This window comes from Phoca vitulina, unplaced genomic scaffold (assembly GCF_004348235.1).
Source record: "Phoca vitulina isolate PV1807 unplaced genomic scaffold, GSC_HSeal_1.0 scaffold3, whole genome shotgun sequence".
NCBI classification, from domain to species: Eukaryota; Metazoa; Chordata; class Mammalia; order Carnivora; family Phocidae; genus Phoca; species Phoca vitulina.
Window position 1 is genome coordinate 20367513 of NW_022589706.1, and position 19358 is coordinate 20386870.

Sequence of the window (19358 nt, forward strand, 5' to 3'; positions counted from 1 at the left end):
GGGGGGTGGAAATACATATATATTTGGTATGGTTTATCCTATATAGTTTTTTTCTTAAACATGTTGTAAAAAAAAATCTATACCTTTATATCCAGGCGAGAATAAGATAGTAGCTTATTACGTATAGCAGCCCCATATGTCCCTAGACTTGGAAGATTCTTGTTGTTAGAATGTTCGTATTGAGAACTTTCAAAAATACCTAGTTTGCGTAAATGATTTTTGAAAGGCGAGAAAGAAACCAAGTTCAGGGTTTTTGGAAATTGTTTTATTGGCAAGGTCTATGGATGGACACCGTTGTGTAGGGGCTGCTGATTTTCCCTTCACGTATTTCCCCATCTCCCTTCCCCAGGTGTTGCTGCCATCACCACCTTTCCCTTCCTCCCCTTTCCTCATGGCAAGACGCATGGAAGAAGAGTGCTGTTAAGGCCTCTCCATTAATCAACAGGTATGGTGGTTCTCACGAGGCAATGCCGCTGCCCGTCCTCTGCGTTCTTCACTAATAGTCTGACTCCTTGACATTCAGAAGACGCATTTATACACTACACAGAGTCGCCTGGTGTGGCAGATTTATTCAACTGGAGTATATCTTTACACATGTCAGCATGCTGTGCATTTCAGAATTCCCGGTACAGTTAGATTTTTTTTTTTTTTTTTTTTTTAACGTGAAGACTACAGAAGAATTAATGATACCATTTTTGGAGAAAGGTGTCACACAGTTTCCTCAACTGATCATATAGGAAAGAGAAGCAGCTTGTAATAGTATACCATTGTCAACCTTCCAGGAGCAATTGTGATATACCTTTGAAAAATGTAAAATGAGAATGTTTTGTGAATTTTAACTCATAATTCAATCAGTATCGCATTTGGATTTTCAAAAGCATTGCACAAAATTGCATGCAGATGAATGATGCTTACTCATTTGGTTATAGAAAATTAAGTATAAACCGGTTCAAATAAATCTAAATGCCCCACAAAGCCACATATTCACATATGAGAGCCAAATGTATTCTAATCACTTTCTGCAAAACTTTTTTTTTTTTTTTTTTTTGGGGTCAGTTCAGCTAGTGGCATTTGAAGCAGTCCCAAGATACCTCTGTTCAGGCTGCTGTATTTTGAAAGGAGCTAGGTTCCCTCAGGGCTCAAACTCCAGCAGAGTCATAACCTATAAAACATACTTATTCATCACAGGGAAACACCCACCTCCTTGATTTCCTTTTTCACTAGAAGAACTCGTCCTTCTAGCTCCTGCAGGGGCTTGTTTTGGGGATATGTCAGGTTCTGCATTACACCCTTGTGACTCTCTCAGGATTTTGAGACATATGACTAGAACACTACCTTTGGGCTAGGAAAATTGTTGGCAGATGCTTCAAAATAGTAATTGTGTCTTAAAAAAATAGTGTGCCTTTAGGTGTGTACGTGTGCGGCAGCATTATTTGTTATATTCTTTAAAGTGGTAGCATAATGAAGACTTGTTTGTTCAATAAACAAAACAAATCATTTTGATTTACATGCATTTTTGCCGATACGACCTTTAGCCATTGAAGGCTGAACCATTTCATCTTCATTCAAGAATGTATGGCCTCTTCTCTGATAAGGCTCTGAAATCACTGGTTGTCCTCCATAACCCCATTTCTGCACATGGTGTTATCTTTCATACCCACAGGCCTTCACATAACTGGGTCTCTCCATCTGGAGGGCCCTTTCCCCAGGTCAGTTTCGAAAGCTCACAACAATAATAGCAGACCTGTGCTGAGAGTTTAATGCGTGTCAGGCATCATGTTAATGAGTTTCATCTCCATTTTCTTAATTCATCTACGCAAAGGAACATAGAGTTAGACATTATGATCATCATCTATATCTAAGAGGAAAAGAATGAGGCTTGGAGAAATCTAATGTGGCCATGATCACTCAGAATTGACTAAAGTAGGATGTGCCTTCTGTAATTTTTCTTGTTCTCTCCCAAGCAAAGCTGAGACTCTAAGTCATATTCAACTCTGACTTAGTAGAGGACAATGATTTCGTCTTATCTTTTATGAATTCTTCTATGTCCACAGTGTTTGTTACTCACTAAATGTTGGACAAATGAGTGTATGTTTACGTAACAGTCGTTCATCTTCCTTACCTGCATGTGGACCTTTCCCCTCATCCATAGTTCCCTCTACTCTGCTTTCATCCCACTTGGTGTGTGCCTCTTGACCATTATTAGCTTCATAGATTAGTCACTGTATAATATATTAGGCAAAGTAATTCATTATTTTCTCCCAAATTGGAGACCTGTAATTAAAAACCAAGTAGGTATAAAACAATTGCAAATGCAGAAAAAAGCTAATTTTAATTTTATAAAATTTACCAAATCTAGTGTTAAGAAGTATAGATATATTTGCATCTCATATGGAAGGAAGAAAATTCAACCAATGCATTCTAAGATTTTGAGGAAAGGTAACCAGAGCAATTCTTTTCTATATTATAGGAAAATAAAAGAAACACATACCATATAGGTAAGAGTGTTATCAGTTTACCAGAAAAGAAAAGAAAGAAAAAAGTGGAGATTAAAATATCGATGAGATTAAGGGGATTAATCAAGAAGGGAAAAAAAATGTTTTTGAGAATAAAGCAACCACAAGAGTCTGGAAAAATGAAAAAAATTGAAAAGCAATAAAAAATCGAAGGGAACATATCATTGAAAACCACAGACATTGAGAGGATTTTAAAAAATATGAAATAAAACTGGGAGGGAAAACAAAATCAATGCAGGAATAGAAAAAGAACTTTATTTATGAATGTGTGTTTCCTTCATTCTTAGATAATCCTTTGAAGTAAAAGTGCTGGAAAGAAAAAGGGCAAGTTAAGATACGTTGATTTGGGAACACTGTATATTTCTAGGACTTTTTCTGGGGGAATAGTGCTTTTGAGAGCAAGATAAGGGTTTCAGCATTAACTTGGAGTATTTAGAACTAAAAGGAGTGTGCCTAGAGAATACAATTGAGTCAAGGCTCTATTAGGATACAAGTCAGAATATCCCTCCTCACCATACTCTCTATCAGGATAATCATAGAATTAATTAATCTATCAGCTCTGTGAATATTGTTCCTATCTTTTTTTTTTTTTTTTTTTTTTTTTTAATGTGAAGTGTCTAGAACATAGAATAAGTGTTTGCTGAACTGGTCATGGAATTTTAAGAGAGATTATAGTGAACCAATCTAGTCTTAGTTTGCGCATGCATCCCCTTGACGCCATTATAAGAATTACTCATCTCTGCTTGAATAATTCCAGTGACACAAAATCCAGAGGTAGCTCACTCTATTTTGGGATATCTTTAACTTCTCAGCTTTTTCTTATATTGAGCCAAAATCTGTCTTCCTGTAACTTGAATCCATTTATCCTGGGTTTTCTCCTTGCGAAAACACATAATAAGTTATATTCCTTTTCCAAACGAAAGTATTTCCAAGACATAAATTCAGACAGTCCCTCCGTCATAATGTTTACATATATAGTGTTTCTCTATATATTATTTTCTAGGTGAAAGCCCTAGTTCTCCTAATTGTTCTATGTTGCTTGGTTGCAAATCCTTTATCATTCATTTAGTGCAAATGCTTTTTTTTTTTTTTATAGAACAAGGAATTCAGGATGGGCTCCCACAGCTTATATTCTCATATTTGGTCAATTTGAAGAGCCTGGAAAATCCATTTGAATACCTTCAGAGAAAAAAAGGGAGGTGCAGTTTAAAACAGCATATGGCTTTGATCTGAATTTTTACATTAATAAAGGTATGGTTTAGGTAGTGGATAGTATGGTATAAAAATAAAATAAATAATACCACTATGTATAAAAATGGATGAAAAAAGATAGAAAAATGAATTAATATTTTTAAAATAACATTTAATGAAGGCAAAAGAATTTTCAGTCTTACCTTTTTATTTTTAATTGAATACATATTTTATTTTGGTTGATGCCCGGGATGGGTCTTTTTCTGAAAAGCCCGTTCATCATTCTAACACATTTTTTTAAGGGCACCTTAAAAAAAAAAAAAAAAAAAAATCCTTAAGTGGACAATAACATCAGTGGATCAGTGGAAGTAAAAGACAAACAAAACAAAATCAAAACAAAAACTATTTTATTTTCTTAATTAAATTATTGACCTTACTGACTATGCTAACATGGAATAGTATGTTACACAAAGCTCAAAGTAGAACAGAATAGGATTGAAAGATGTATAAAGGAGTCCCTGTCAGAGATGGACTTTCCCTAATAAAAGTTACAGCAAAGTAAATTTTTCATTTATATAAAGTGCTCCTTAATGCCAAACTGCTGTCAGTGTTCCTCGGTGAGTTCTATTTATGAGTAGATTATAGCACTCTCTCCGAGGCCCTGCACATCTGACTTTTAGTGAGTGCCTACACAGAATATATGGCCTTTACTAGAACCTGGAAATTTAATTAATTTGATGGCAGAGAATACTTTTTATGCCACATGGCTTTTCCCTGACCCCCCCCAAGATTTCCATTTTCAGATGTGCTTCATATATGAACCTATATAATCTTAATGAACATTTTCCATATGGTAATTATAATGTTTGACTTTATATTCTCAAAAGCTCCAGTGTCTACATAAATTCTTTCTCTTTAATACTAAGTGTTGCTTTGTAATTTGTATGAATATATAAGCCCCTCGTTCTGCTTTTCTTAGATTCAATTCCCAAAGCAATATCCTTTGGTTATTTGATTATATGGAAGATTCTGAAGTAATAGTCTCAAGAACAGAAAACCTCTATCTGCTTTGTCTATCACTGCTATTAAAGATGTATTCTATGTGCAACATTTCCAATTTAATATCTTTCACTCTGTCTTCTAGTATTTTAGAAAGAGGAGAGTGAAATGCAGTATATTTGGATAATCACTTACCTCTCAAGATCTCATGTACTTCACTAAAATGAGGAATTTGACTAGCTTGTTTTTAAAGTGACTTCCAACTTTCTACAGAGTATGGAAGACAAGGAATTTTAGAAATTAGAGTTTTGTTCCAGATTTGCCAATAAAACTATATTTCACCTCCCCAAGATATAGTATGCTCATCAAAGACCAAGTTAGATCAGGGATGTAATCTTTGGAGATATCATGTGCTAATTTATTTTTCTTTCTGGAGCTTTCTCTTGAGAAGGATACTGAGAATTGTGCTTTTAAAAATAGGTGAATCTAAGAAAAGTGTTTGGTGCTCTAAGGAAGACAGGTTGAAGAGAGGACCACCACTTGAAGTAATTGAAGGACTTTAATGCAAAAGAGAGACAAAGGGTTGAACTCAATCTTTATGATTCTTGGGGGCAAAAGGAATGCCAGTAGGCTTAAATGGGAGAAAATTGCTTCCATATAAGGATGAAATTTGTACCTTAAGAAATAATAAAATCCACTCCATAGAATAGTCTATGTTCTGAAATCTGTATCACAAAGGATGTTGAAACTTATGTTGCATGATTAACTTCTCAAAACCATTATTAAAGAAATTCATTCGTAAGATAGCAAGTTAGACAAAATGAATTCCAATGCTAACGGTCTGTGATTACATGATAATCATCAGACATAATAATAGTGATAATTTTGTACTGGAATTTGGTAACATAAGTCTCAAAAGATTTCATTGGAATTGGTGATTGAGAATTTTCAGTACAAGTCATTGTGATTGTTATAGCCAGTGTCTGTAGCGTTCTAGAAAAGTGCTTTTATCTGACCAGTGCTACTGTTCTGGAGAGAAAGTCCCTAATTTTTATTCGTGGAGCCATCTCTTCTTTTGTATCCGGAGACTCTACCTTCTGTCCTCATTGTGAATGCTATTTTTCTATTGCAATGTTACTGACTATAATAAAAATTGTAATAAAGACAACTTGCTCAAGTAACTTAATGATTCATTGTTTTCAATTTATTAAGGTGTGGAACATAGAACATTCACATAGAATCATAAATTATTTTATCTGGAAGACATTATGAAAATTCCTCATTTTGAAATCCAGTTAGGAAAAAAATAAGTAACTTTTCAAGGTCACTCAGTCAGTGAGAGAGCTGTGATCCAGATTTCCTGAATCCCAGTATGGAGGTAACCAAATTTATTGCAGTAGCTTGCTTAAAAGTATAGATCTTGGTGAGTTGACACTTTCTTTTGTATCCTTAGATGCACTACTTATCTTGAATCAGCAGGATGAAATAGGAAAGCAAACACACAATTTTATTTATAAGAAACAGAAAAACACTAGGTAGTGTAGCCTGCTGTGTTCCTGGAGGGGAAGGGAAGTTGGCATCCTTTTGTAAAGCTTGACATGACAGACATTCTTTGTAATCGACTAACAACTTTTGCCAGAAGTGAAACCAGTCAAAAATATATTCCAACTTAAAGTCAGGAGCTGCATAATATGATCTTATCACCTCTATTTTGTGGCTGGAGACACAACCCCCCCAGAGTTTATAGTCAATAAAGCGGAGCAAGTTACCAAAGATTTCCAATCATAAGCATTAACCAGACTCAACTATCATATTTAAGCTTGCCTGTCCACTCTAATCAGGACAACAGGCATCCATTAAATAAATAGAACATCTTTTTTTTTTTTTTTTTTTTTTAAAAGATTTTATTTATTTATTTGAGAGAGAGAGAATGAGAGAGAGAGAGCATGAGAAGGAGGAGGGTCAGAGGGAGAAGCAGACTCCCCGCCGAGCAGGGAGCCCGATGCGGGACTCGATCCCGGGACTCCAGGATCATGACCTGAGCCGAAGGCAGTCGCTTAACCAACTGAGCCACCCAGGCGTCCCAATAAATAGAACATCTGATTATAAAAAGAATTGTTAACACAGGCACATTAGCTGGTTGTAATAGGATATTAGCTAATTGACAGGGGGGAAAATATCCTTAGACACTGTATGCATATTGCTCAGGATTTTAATTCTTTGTGATCTTTGTTGAGCATAGCACCATGAAAAACCAATGTGTTCAAGTAATGAAGAAAATGCAGACAAATATTTGTTAAACAATAAAAAATGTAGATCTAAATTTGAAATTGCTCCAATTTTGTGAGATATTTGAAAATGTAATAGTTTTACTGATTTCTCTATTTATAAATGAGAACAAAAAATGAGATTGGGAGAGCTGATGGCTTTACAAAGGTGTTTTAGATGGTTTATTTTAAAGTTTTTTTTCCCCAATAAATCACCATACTATCAGTGACTTTTCTCCTTATTTCTGAACTAGTTATCAAAAAGGCTTACATTATAAGTCTTTAAATATGCGGATTAAACAGGTTTTGCATAGTAAGTATCTTTCAGTATATCGTAAGACATTTTCTTCCAAGATACTGAAGTTCTAATTTTATCGTGGAAATCAACAGAAAAGTAACTTTCAGCTAACACACTAATTTGCTCTACTGCAAACTCTGCTGGATTGCATTAGGTTAGGGGAGAATATCCAAATATTTTTGGCTTCAGTAGGAGTGAGAAAAGAAGCAAGAATCAAATCATTTGGTTATGTTTTGCAACACTTGGACTTAAGAAAATTGTGGTCATGCCTCAGATACTGAAAACATATGCTGAACTGTGATAGGTAGAAGGTATTTTTATGAGAAAATAAGGAGAGGAGGAGGTAGGTTAAAATTCAGCAGAACAAACTACATGTGCATGAAATGAATCCTGAGTGAAGGAGAAAGGAAATTTCTAGTACCCTGCCAGACCTGCCCAAGGATCCTTCTTCGATGGCTCTATGGTTCACTGGGCAGATAGGCTCTTTTTTTTAAGTTTCCAGAATATATGTCATGAATATGTGAGAGTTATGTAAACATAACAACATATTGAATACATATAAAAAACATAGAATCTATTTATGACCTTCCAGGTTGCCTTAATAGTGACATCAATATACTATATATCACAAAATAAATACAACCATCGATATTTAAAACAACAATTCATTATTTTGGATTTAAAGAATAATGAAAATTTAGGGGCGCCTGGGTGGCTCAATTGGTTAAGTGACTGCCTTCGGCTCAGGTCATGATCCTGGAGTCCCTGGATCGAGTCCCGCATCGGGCTCCCTGCTCGGCAGGGAGTCTGCTTCTCCCTCTGACCCTCCCCCCTCTCATGTGCTCGCTCTCTCTCATTCTCTCTCTCTCAAATAAATAAATAAAATCTTTAAAAAAAAAAAGAATAATGAAAATTTAGAACGTGAAATGTGTTTTATGTAACAAAAGTCTCCTTTTAACAAGCCTCTTTTTTGTAAGTTTTTATTTAAATTCCAGTGGGTTAAGATACAGTGTAATATTAGTTTCAGGTGTATGGCATAGTGATTCAACACTTCCATGCAACACCCAGAGCTCATCACAAATGTGCTCCTTAATCCCCATCCCTGATTTCACCCATCCTCCCACCGACCTCCCCTCTGATAACTGTCAGTTTGCTCTCTAGAGTTAAGAGCCTGTTTCTTGGTTTGCCTCTCTCTCTCTTTTTTCCCTTTGCTCAGTTGTTTTGTTTCTTCAGTTCTACAGATGAGTGAAATCATATGGTATTTCTATTTCTCTGACTTATTTTGCTCAGCATAATACTCTCTAGCTCTGTCCAAGTGGTTGCAAATGGCAAGATCCCATTCTTTTTTTATGGCTGAGTCATATTCCATCTAACAAGCCTCTTTCGGTTTTCAGAAGAATTTGTTATAAGTCATGCGGAAAAAAAGTTTTTCATGTAATTTTGGCCAAGCACTTTAAAGTTCTAGTAATATTTTAACAAAATAAATTTGTTCAATCTGGAAGTGAAATAGTTTACAACTGAATAAGTGATCATGGGATATCATAGTACTTTTAAAGAATATAGCATTTTTGTCTGTTTTTTAAGAGAGAATTATGATATTTATCTCTTTTAATCAAGAAAAAGTATACCAATACTTCTATATAATAAATCATTACTATTATTAAAATAATGACTGGCAAAAGAATAATTATCTCATAACCAATTTAAGAATACATTTTTAAGAAATAAAAAGTATGATGAACAGATAAACCATGAACATATTTTAATAGGAATGTAATAATATATTTTTCCAAACATAGTTATGTATGCTGGCCGTTTCACTTTAATGTGACCCTTAAGAGTGAACACTACTTCAAAAAGATATCAATTATTTAAATGTTTGTTGGGTTTTTTAAGGGGTAAAAAAGCCTGCTTATTGTTTCAAGAGTGTGAGGCTCAAAGCACTAGATTGGTAAAATTAGATGGTTCAGAAAGTTTAAGAAAGCAATGAATCATCTTTAATGTGGTGTAAATATCACTAACATTTTCCAAAGATGTCTTTCATTCAGGAATGGCCTTGATGCTTTAGTATACATTTTGCTTTTACCTCAAATTGCAGTTTGTTTATGAGATTCAGTGATGAGGATGACTATGTTTTTGAATTTTACTCATAAACTGAGGGGCACTAAAAGGAGCATTTTAGTAATATGGACTTCTTTTTTTTATGCCAAGGATTTATTATAAATAACTGTGAGATTTCAAAGTGGTTTTCTCTAAGGAAATGTGTGATATATACAGCACCATTAGTAATTAAAATGATGAACTATTTTCAGGGCTCTCATACAGTCCAAATGTCAGAGATATAAATTATTTTGTCTTATTGCATGAGTTACATTTAAAAAAAAAAGTAGAATAAACATTGTAACTGCTCATTGCCTGAGCGTTTTTGGGAAAAGAGAAAAACATAAATTACTTTAAGTGTTATGGAATTTACTTTGTCATAGTTATATTTTATATGAAAGCATGTGTCCTGTAGTTGTATGAATATTGTATTTATAAGGAAAGTGTATGTATTATTTATTCTTCCAGAAGTCTGATGGCATTAAATCAATATTCACGTGTTTGTGGGTTACTCTAATGCCTAGAACCCTGGCACCTAAAGATTTACTTTGTTGACAACGAAATTCTTAGACACTTAAGCTGCAACTGAAAGTTGTTTTTTTATCTGAAATAGTTTATGGTGCTAAAAATGTGTACCTCCATCTATTTTAGTAAGTGGTTATTTATTTATCTATTTTACTTTGAATAAATAATTGAGAGCTTCCATTTTTATTTAGCACAAATCCTAAGTGAAAGGAGACATAGACTTTTTAAAAAATATTTTATTTATTTGTTTATTTATTGCACGCCAGCACAAGCAGGGGGAGCAGGAGGGAGAGGGAGAAGCAGGCTCCCTGCCGAGCAAGGAGCCCGATGCAGGGCTTGATCCCAGGACTCTGGGATCATGACCTTAGCCGAAGGCAGACGCTTAACCAACTGAGCCACCCAGGCATCCTGACATAGACTTAATCAATGAGTAATTGGCTGGCAGAGTAAAACATTTGCATTGAATTGTTATCTATTAAATTTTGATAGACAGTCTAACCACTCCATGTTCTATTCTCTTGCATGTAAAATGATAACATAGCAACATACATTAAGTTCCCAATAGTTAATGTGGGCATTATGCAGATGGCTTGAAATAGAAAGGGAGAGAGGAAGGGAGGGAGGGAAAGAAGGGGAAAGAGAGGAAGGGAGGGAGGGAAAAATGAAAGGAGGGAGGGAATGAGGGAGGGATATATTTCCTACTGATTTCCTACTGATATATAAAAGGGTCAAGCCCCCAATGCAATTGGAAGATGCTGCATCCAAGTAGAGAGGGCATAGAAAATGTATATAATAGAATATTTTCCAATTAAAACATGAATCTCTATGTAGATGGCTTAGAGAAATGCTTTTAGGAATGAATTGGAAAAGGAGAATTGGCTCTGGCTAGGTCATGTAACAAGGCACTATTCACACTTGTAAGCCAGGCAGTTTATGAATAAGCAAACGCTGCCTTATAACATTACTTCCTACTGCTAATGATAGGTGGAACCCCTTTGTCATGGTCACCTTTTTTGGATAATCTTCTAGAGAACTCTTACACAATGGTTACAGAAGAGATCTGGTGAAGAAATTACAGGATAAATTTCATGCGAAATGTTACAGGAACAATCCTTACACGTGCAATTGCTTATTTCTGGATAAAAGAAAATGAATCAAGTGTAAAAAATGTTTGGCTACAAATAATTTTCAAATATGGATAAATAGAAAAAATGTAAACATGAGACTGAAAATTAGATGAGAAATGTTAATTCTCTGATAGCAGTTAATTATAATGTCATTTATCTTTCTTTCATCTCATTTTCTGTCCTTGGATTTACTGGATGTTATTGATGCAAATCAACTTTGGCTGCTAAAGGGGGGGGCTCAGTTATAATCACATGATTTTATACAGTATAAAGTGAGAAAATCACAGTCAGACTATAAATAAAACTGAAAATATCTCTACTGAGTTGAGGAAAAGGGAAATAAAATTTAAGTTTAAAATGTATTAATATGAGTAAACTGAGCTCCCTTTTTAAATATAGAATTTTTAAAATTAGAGTTGATTCCATTAAAGAGGTGACTAAAATATAGGAATTAAGAAAAAAGAAGGCATAGTTATGATTTGACATTGAAATGAAAATATATGGGTCTATAGGTCTTCTAGGTGGACTGTTTTATCTTTCAGCAGATCTTCTCTTGCCAAATGAATAGTCACTTATTAGGTCTTTTATGGGACCAGTTATAAAATATTTACTATGTTCTTAATAACACTTTTAAATTAATGTGTTTTCATTTATATTCTATCTTATTCAAAAAATGATTTAAAGTGGCTTATAAAAATGTAAAATCTTGACAACTAGTCATAGTTTCATTATGATTGAAACATATCTAAGTCTACCAAAAGCATAGCCCTTTTTTTTTTTTCCCCAGCATATTGTTCTTATTTGAAAATGTAATCGTGGTGATTGTTCACCACCTAAGAGTGTTGTCAACTAATACTGATATGTACTGTGCTTCTATAAGGCTTATCTATTGGTCTCCTTACCTGATACCATCTCATTGTTTTTACTGCCATCTTTCTGCTGCAAAAAAGAACTAAACCAACTCACCTGTCCTAGCGGATATATATATATATATGTCTGGTGCTACTTTGGTCAAATAGAACATGCCCAGAGGGTGTTGTTTCAAAATTTGTCTCAATGGCCTTAAAGCATTTCCTCTGACCTACCTAATCTCCCTCACTCACCTCTGTACCCACAAAGTAATCTGTTTTCCAGGGTTGGTAATCTGCCTCTTCCTTTCCTCAGTCAGATAAACCTCACATTTATCTGGTGCCAGGAACAACAGAATTCAGTTGAAAAAAAAATGCACATTGATTTTTGAACAACTTGAGTTGGTCCTGGAGGAAACAAATTATTTGAGCTGAATTCCTTCTTATATGTGAAAGACTCTTATTATCCTGTAATAGGGATATCTGCAGTTTAAACAAATGTTTAGTAAACAGAGGTCTCTCTAATTGATAGAATTTGACTAAGTATGGCAAAACGATGGGGAAATTTCTGGCACTGGGTGGATTATAAGACCAGAGATGTGTGCCAGGGGACATCAGCTAGACCTTTACAGGCTGTATGGCCTCAGTCATTGCTTTCTTAAATGATTAGCCTTCAGGTCCTTAGAAATCTATAAGATGTATATGTGTGTGTATGTGCATGCACATGTCCATGCACTCATGCATGTATGTTTCCAACAGAGGTAGAAAGGTGGTCAGTTAAGTCATTCTGTATTAAGTGAGAGTACGAGTCTTGAGATTGCATTGAGAGTCTTGACTTCGTATTAGTACTTCTCTCAGTACCTGTTCCACTTGTGTATTATTTCTGCTGCAGAGACAACAGCTCAGCTGGTCTTCCACCATGCAGGTCATAAGCCTGCAGACCAAGTTGTATTATCGTCAGTATTCTAATTAACAAGGTCCTCTTACCACTTACATTTCTGGTATTTACCAGTCATGGGAAGTGGTTACACTTATATTACAGCTGTTGTCAGGGTGAGAAACAGAGAAGAGGTAAGCCATTGGTCCACTATTGAAACTATCCTATGAAACTCAAACCTTGGCTAATGGTAGCTAAAATCAAGAAGATCTGATAGGGGCTGACTAACAGATTCTTCCGGCTTTTGGTGTAAATCTGGTCAATCAAAAATAAGGCTTCAGAGTATAAAATATCATGCCATATGTTGACTAAGCATATGCTTTGAGGCTGAAAATTCATTGGAGATTTCCTGTTCCTTTCTAACTTTGCTGAGTTTCTTTTCCTGGAGAATATCATTTTGTTGCTTTTCGTATATATGCTACCTACCAATATTTGAGACCCCTAAATTGTGAAGATGTTTTCCCAGTTCTTGGAAATTGTTTAAGACCAAATAATACATTTGCACTGTTACAATATGATATGCCTTTACAAAAACAGTGGTAAATTATTTCATCTAACAACGAATAATAGTATAAAGTACTTCCTTTATGCCCAATCTGTACTATGTGCTAGATTGAATTCGTAGGAGTCACCCTATTGATAGCTTATATTATTTTTCTCCTTTTTTTTTCCTATTTCTTACAAATGGAGTGTCTGGATAGTCCTGCGTTTTTCACAGCTCATAGATGGTAAAATGGTATAAACAGTGCATTTTAGAATTTATGATACTTGCCAAATCTGACTGGAATGTCAGAAAAGAGTAAGAGAAGAAACAGCACAACCAAGCAAGTTACCCCTTCTTCTCATTTCCAAAGTAATTTTTTAGGCCTAGGGAAATTTTGACATGAGTGAAAACCTTTCTTAACTCTTCAAACCAGACTTAATTCAGAAGATCACTCGGAGTCTTTCGGATTGTGACAGTAAGAGAGGGGCCATATTTTCACATGGATGAACCACTCCAGGACAATTTTGGAAATATATTAGACACAAACATATTACCTCTCCATCTCAAACACATATGTCTTCTCTTGCTCCCTTGATGGATCTTCAGGAAATGCCTGTATTTTGGTTTTGTAAGAAATATTCCATTTTCAACTAACATTAAATCGTCTGCACATTATCTTCTCCCAATAACGGTGTAACACAGTCTACCCTGTACTTCAGAGTTCATTTTCTTTGGGGAACATCTCATTCACAGCTTTAGTTTGGCCATAGGGGAAATGACAGAGCGTATTAAGCTTCTTCAGTGGCAATAGTTATATTTATTTAGGGACTTGCTGCATTTCATTTTTCATATCTTTGCATAGAAGAACCTCAAATGTACTTTTTTTTTTTTTCCTTACCTCCCTGGGGAAGGCAGAAATAACAGCAGAAGATGTGCAGTTTCAGAGCTTTGGACAACAAAAGAGGTAGTACTAGGAGCCCCAGACTATCACAGACTAAAGTGGCGTTGTTCTACCTGCATCTACTTCCTTACACAATTCAGGCAGCAACTTGGAAGGCCTTTCCCTCTTCCACATTTTAAATGAACTGCTGCCAAGGCTTTGTTTTGTTTCATTTCTTAATGCGATTCCCACCGATGGAAAGTAAAGGGGCACTTTCCATCCCATTGCCTAAAATTCCCTTTCAGAGAAAGTGAGAGATATTCAGAGTTACTGCTTTAAGTTTTGCTTGAGTGTTTATTTTTTAATTCATATTTATGCTATGTCTTTTCACACAAAGGACTTGAGGTATTCTCTAGAATCCATAAGAAATATGTTAATTAGCTTATATTCAGTTATTTAAAATTCAACAACTCTTTGTTTCTCTTGGTTGGTATTCTAATACAATTCTCAATACTTGTGTGGTATAGTTAGTAGGTGATCTACAAGGTACAGACATTTCTATTTTAATTAAATATGAGTATATGTGGAATAATAAAATACAATAGGTACTCTCCGCAATGTAAATTTATGTTTGATGATCCTGACTCACGTTGGGAAACAAGTAAGTAATTTAGATCATCCGAAGCACGCAGGTATGTGAATTAATTCAGTAATCTGTATTTCCATAATTCTAATTATATAAGATGACATCTTTAAAATTAATGGCTAGTTTTGGGGAAAAAACATGAAAGTTAATGTTTCTAGCCTTTTCAAAGTGCAATGAATTACTCTTATCAAAATAATTTTATTTTAAATATGTTTGGCTAGAGTATTTTATCAATCCTCTCCTTTGTCCTGAAGCTATTACCTCTATAGATCACATAAGATATCAAATCACCTTTCCCCAATCATGCAAAACCAAAGATCTTCAAAATTCTAAGCATTTATCCCTCCTGAACGATGTTACCTCACGCTGTCGAATCGTCCTAGGCAGAGTAGATTTCTTCCTCATTCTACACCAACACTGAAAGAAATTAAAGAAAAGAAAGTGCAAAACTTGCCCGCTGGAGATAGTCCTGTTAAATATTTTGCCCTTTTGTGTTCTTTCATCTGTATCCTTCCACCAAAAACAAAATAATCTTTGAAGTTTTTGTGGAACTTCAGGAAGAAAATGTTAAAAAAAAAAAAGTAATCTTATCCTAAGTTCAGAGGCAACCACAGCCAAATTATTATGGATGATCTTCAAGCGATATCCAGACAGGATGACCGTTTTCATCCGAAAGTATTTGTATGGAGTGAAAATGCATTTTTTTCCCCTGGACTCTTTCAAGACAATTAATTTTCAGTGCACACAGATGATTTAGGTGGATAACCTGTCTGTGTTAAATGTGTACATGGCTTCTGACCATCAACATTATAACTCATCAGACTTTCCAAAGCAAGAGTTGTTTTAATCAAAGGATTTTCATCACAGATCCCTGACTGCTGCTGGCTAGATGTCAGAGCTTGGAAGATACTTTCTAAATAATTGTAAAGCACTGTTCTCAATCAGCATATATTATTGCAGAGCCAGAATTACACTGTCAGAATTTTTATTGAAGTTACACCTCGGTCATTTGAACTTTGAGTCATACATACTTCAATATCTCTACTGGATTAAAAGCATGTTACATCCTTCCCCTTTTATAATGGTGATTAGGACAAAAATGCACTCTTTTGAGTGCCCTAGTTACTCATTGGGGATAGTTGTCATTGTTTTTGCGACAGGATTTCATATCCATAAAGTGTTTTATGACTGTTATAATGTTAGCTCTCAAATCAAAGGGCAGGGGAACTTGGAGGCCTCTTTCCATAGGAGAGTAAAGAAAGAGAAACAATATTTCAGTTTGGTTTGGTCTTTCCTTTGTTTTTGTTTTTTTGAGGGGAGTGGGATATAGATTATGGATTGAGTAGGCAGGGTTTTGTTTTTGTGTTGTTGTTTTGTTTTGTTTTCCTCCAACTTTCACGAGAAACTAGAAGAAATCACACATAGAATCTCCATCAACTTTCTCCCAAAACCTCCATATTATTAGTAGTTGAGAAAGAGGGGGAGGTACCCTATGTTGAGACTTGACCATGTTGCAAATAGGGAGCAAAAGGTCCTCTGAGATCATGCATCAAATTACTGTTAAAGCTGAAATGAAAGTCCAGGTTATCAAAATTGCTCTCAAGGACAAAATCCTATTATTCCTGTGAGAATATAATTTAGTAAGAAGAGCACCAAAATGGGAACTAAGAACACTGAGAACCTCCATTTTAATCCTTCTTAGGAAATAAACCGAGGCAATCTATCAGTCTTTTATCCCTCAGTTTTCCATATTGTGAAATTATGGAATTGGGCTAAAGACTTGTAAAACCCATCTAGTTTTAAATTTGATACTTTTCTATGTGCTGTATATTTTTAAATTAGCCAATTAAATAAAGTGTGGGTATTTAAAGTAGAAACAATTTATCATAAAAATTACAATAATTTTAAAGCTGTTTTAAATTCATATAAGGATTGTGGCTAAGAAGGATGTTGAATTGCAAGAAGAGAAAGCAATGACTGACATTAAAAAAATAATCTAAGTCATAAACACGATTTTTAGCCTCTTGCTTTTTTGGTTTTGTTTGAATTGTAATTTCAGACTGTACTTTCAAAACTAATCATAAAAGAGTCTAATAGCTGGCAATAGATATTTTCTAAAATTGGACCAAATATAATTTCCTGCACATTTACAATCTAGCAATTCTTATAGTTTATGTTATTCTCTTCAATGGCCAGTCTGCATATGATGTCTTTCTGACTTTGTTTTCTCTGTGTTTAAAATAATAGTTTATGCTTTTGCAAGAAAACTACACAGACTGTGATTGGCAGAAAATACAGACAATTGTATAAGCCAAAGTATACTTTCAACTGTAGAAAACAGTTAGTCCTATAGAAACTCATAAGATCCTAGCAGTATTCTTATATTTTCTTCTCTCTCATACACACACACACACACACACACACACACTCTCTCTCTCTCTCTCTCTCTCTCTCTATCTGAACAGTTTAAGAATGACTTTAAAAATAAGTACATTAATAAATGTTAGCCTTCAGAACCAAATGTCTTGAGTAGCATTTCCCAAGCCCAAGAATCAAAGAATTTAAGAAATGAGGCATCAGTACCCTCTGAGTTTAAACCTTTAGTGTCCAATCTATAGGACTCTCCCCACTGAAAGCCCATTGTTGCAGACTTTTGTCCTGGAATCCATTAAAGTGAACCGCACAGCTGTATTTTATACATACTTCCTGCAAAGCCCAGATCACAGCTCAGATGGGCTTTCGTTTGTGTGTCTGACTCTTGCACTAGATTGAGAACCTTGGGAGTAAAGAGACTCTGTCTCCTTCATTCACAACCCATTCTAACCCTTAGAAGGTCCTAAAAGGTCCCAATATACATTCATGAAATAGATGCATTTCCTTGATTTTATTAAAAATATGCCTTATAAGCCAAATATAAGACACAGAGAACACTATTCTCTATATAGTCTTCACTGTTCCTCTTTGACTTTGTTTTGCAAATATTTTTTGAGTGGACACTGGGTTCCAAGTATCATTTAGCCTCCAGGAAAAAAAAAAAATATATATATACAGAGACCTCATCCTGTGCAAATTCAGGACTCAGTGGGAAGAAGAACACAAAAATTGTTAATATGAAAAAAAGGTGATCATAAATGAATAGAAAGGATATTATGGCAGAGTAAAAAAGTGATGGGTTTGGAGACTTTTTGATGGGGGAACATATGAGCATAATCTTTTTGCCTCTTTCCTACTTTAATCTACTAAAATAACCCCTACGCTGCATGCTTCTCATCCTGAATCTTCTATTCACATACTTATGAATACTTTTTTCCACAAAGAATCATTAATTTTTTTTTAATCAGGGATTTCAAAAGGATAGTTAAGTTCACTCACCAGTTATTTTCAATTGAGCTTTAATAAAGAATTGCCTAACAATTATTAATGTTTATATCTCTGTGTGAACAAGGATGTCACCTGGGTTAAAATAATTCTCATTAAATGTGGTAAAACTGAAAATGGCTGTAATAGTCTACAGTGACACAAGACAACTCCAAGTTTCTCAAGCCTGCATGTGCTCTGTGTTTCCTTTGCCCTGTTACAGTGTTTCTCTTTGTTTCTTTCTGGACAATTCCTATTCATACATTAATGTCCACAAATATTATCTCTTCCCACAAACTTATGTAACTGCTCTAGGATCCTGCATAAAATGATAATCTCTCCTTCTCTTTACAACATTTGGTATGCATCTCGGTCAGAGAATATTTACTGAGAGCCTGTTTTGTTTAAAGCACTGTGCCAGGAACAAAGAGTCATTTCAGCCCCACAGACAGGCCTGTTTTAGGTCAGAATGCAGAGCATAGACTTGCTGGTTATTTACGGCCAGTGTCCATTCTGAATGCCCCATGCCCTCGCTTTACCAGTTTGTTAAATATTTTGAATGTTGCCCCGATACAGTGCATAAAGAGCCCCTGGACGCTTTCAGACATGCCCTTCATGCTTTTTTCCGTGAAGCTCTAGGTGGCACCTACGTGGCAAATTCCTAGATAAGAAAGAAGTTTGGTTTTGTTTCACTTTTCTCCTCAGATGTTACCCAGAGGACTGTCAATTCCTATACTGTGAATCCTCCAGGAACTGAAGGATGCCTTGGAAAAGCAATTTAGGAAATATGTTGACAAGCCCAAACGAAACGGTGTGGGTGCCATACCTCGAGTCTTCAGTACAGACTAACACATTGAAAAATGGAGCGATAGAGAAGCCCGTCCAAACTCACAAGCCATTTCCTAAGCCTCGCTTTTAAGAGCATATGTGACTTTTAGGTCTCCAAGATCCAAGACTGCTTGGGAAGAAAGATGGGAGAAGAGAGAAAGTTAGAGTAAGAGAGGGGAGACAGAGACAAAAAGAAGAAATACCTGCAGCTAAAAACTGAAATATGTGATTTTCATGTATCTCATGGAACAAAATTCAAAGTTTTTGTTCTCCAGCTTTAAATACCAATAGTGATTAAAAATTATAGTCATTAGACTCGAACAGACTCATGTTCCTATCCCATCTTCTGTGCTTC

General features: G+C 35.1%; 1 protein-coding gene across 9 annotated transcripts in view; it reads left to right on the forward strand.

The window, feature by feature from the left end:
* PCDH7 (protocadherin 7) overlaps positions 1 to 19358 on the forward strand; it is a 414694-nt gene that overhangs the window by 219609 nt on the left and 175727 nt on the right. Inside the window, exons 4-5 of one of the 9 annotated variants that reach the window (XM_032400154.1) lie at positions 350 to 445; positions 3613 to 6525. The exons of 6 other annotated variants lie outside the window; for them this stretch is intronic. In XM_032400154.1, coding sequence (XP_032256045.1) covers positions 350 to 438 — 89 coding nt within the window. In that variant the 3' untranslated portion in view covers positions 439 to 445; positions 3613 to 6525. Of the gene's footprint in view, positions 1 to 349; positions 6532 to 19358 lie in introns of those variants that run through there. 2 more of the 9 variants (XM_032400152.1, XM_032400151.1) reach the window with 2 other exon arrangements.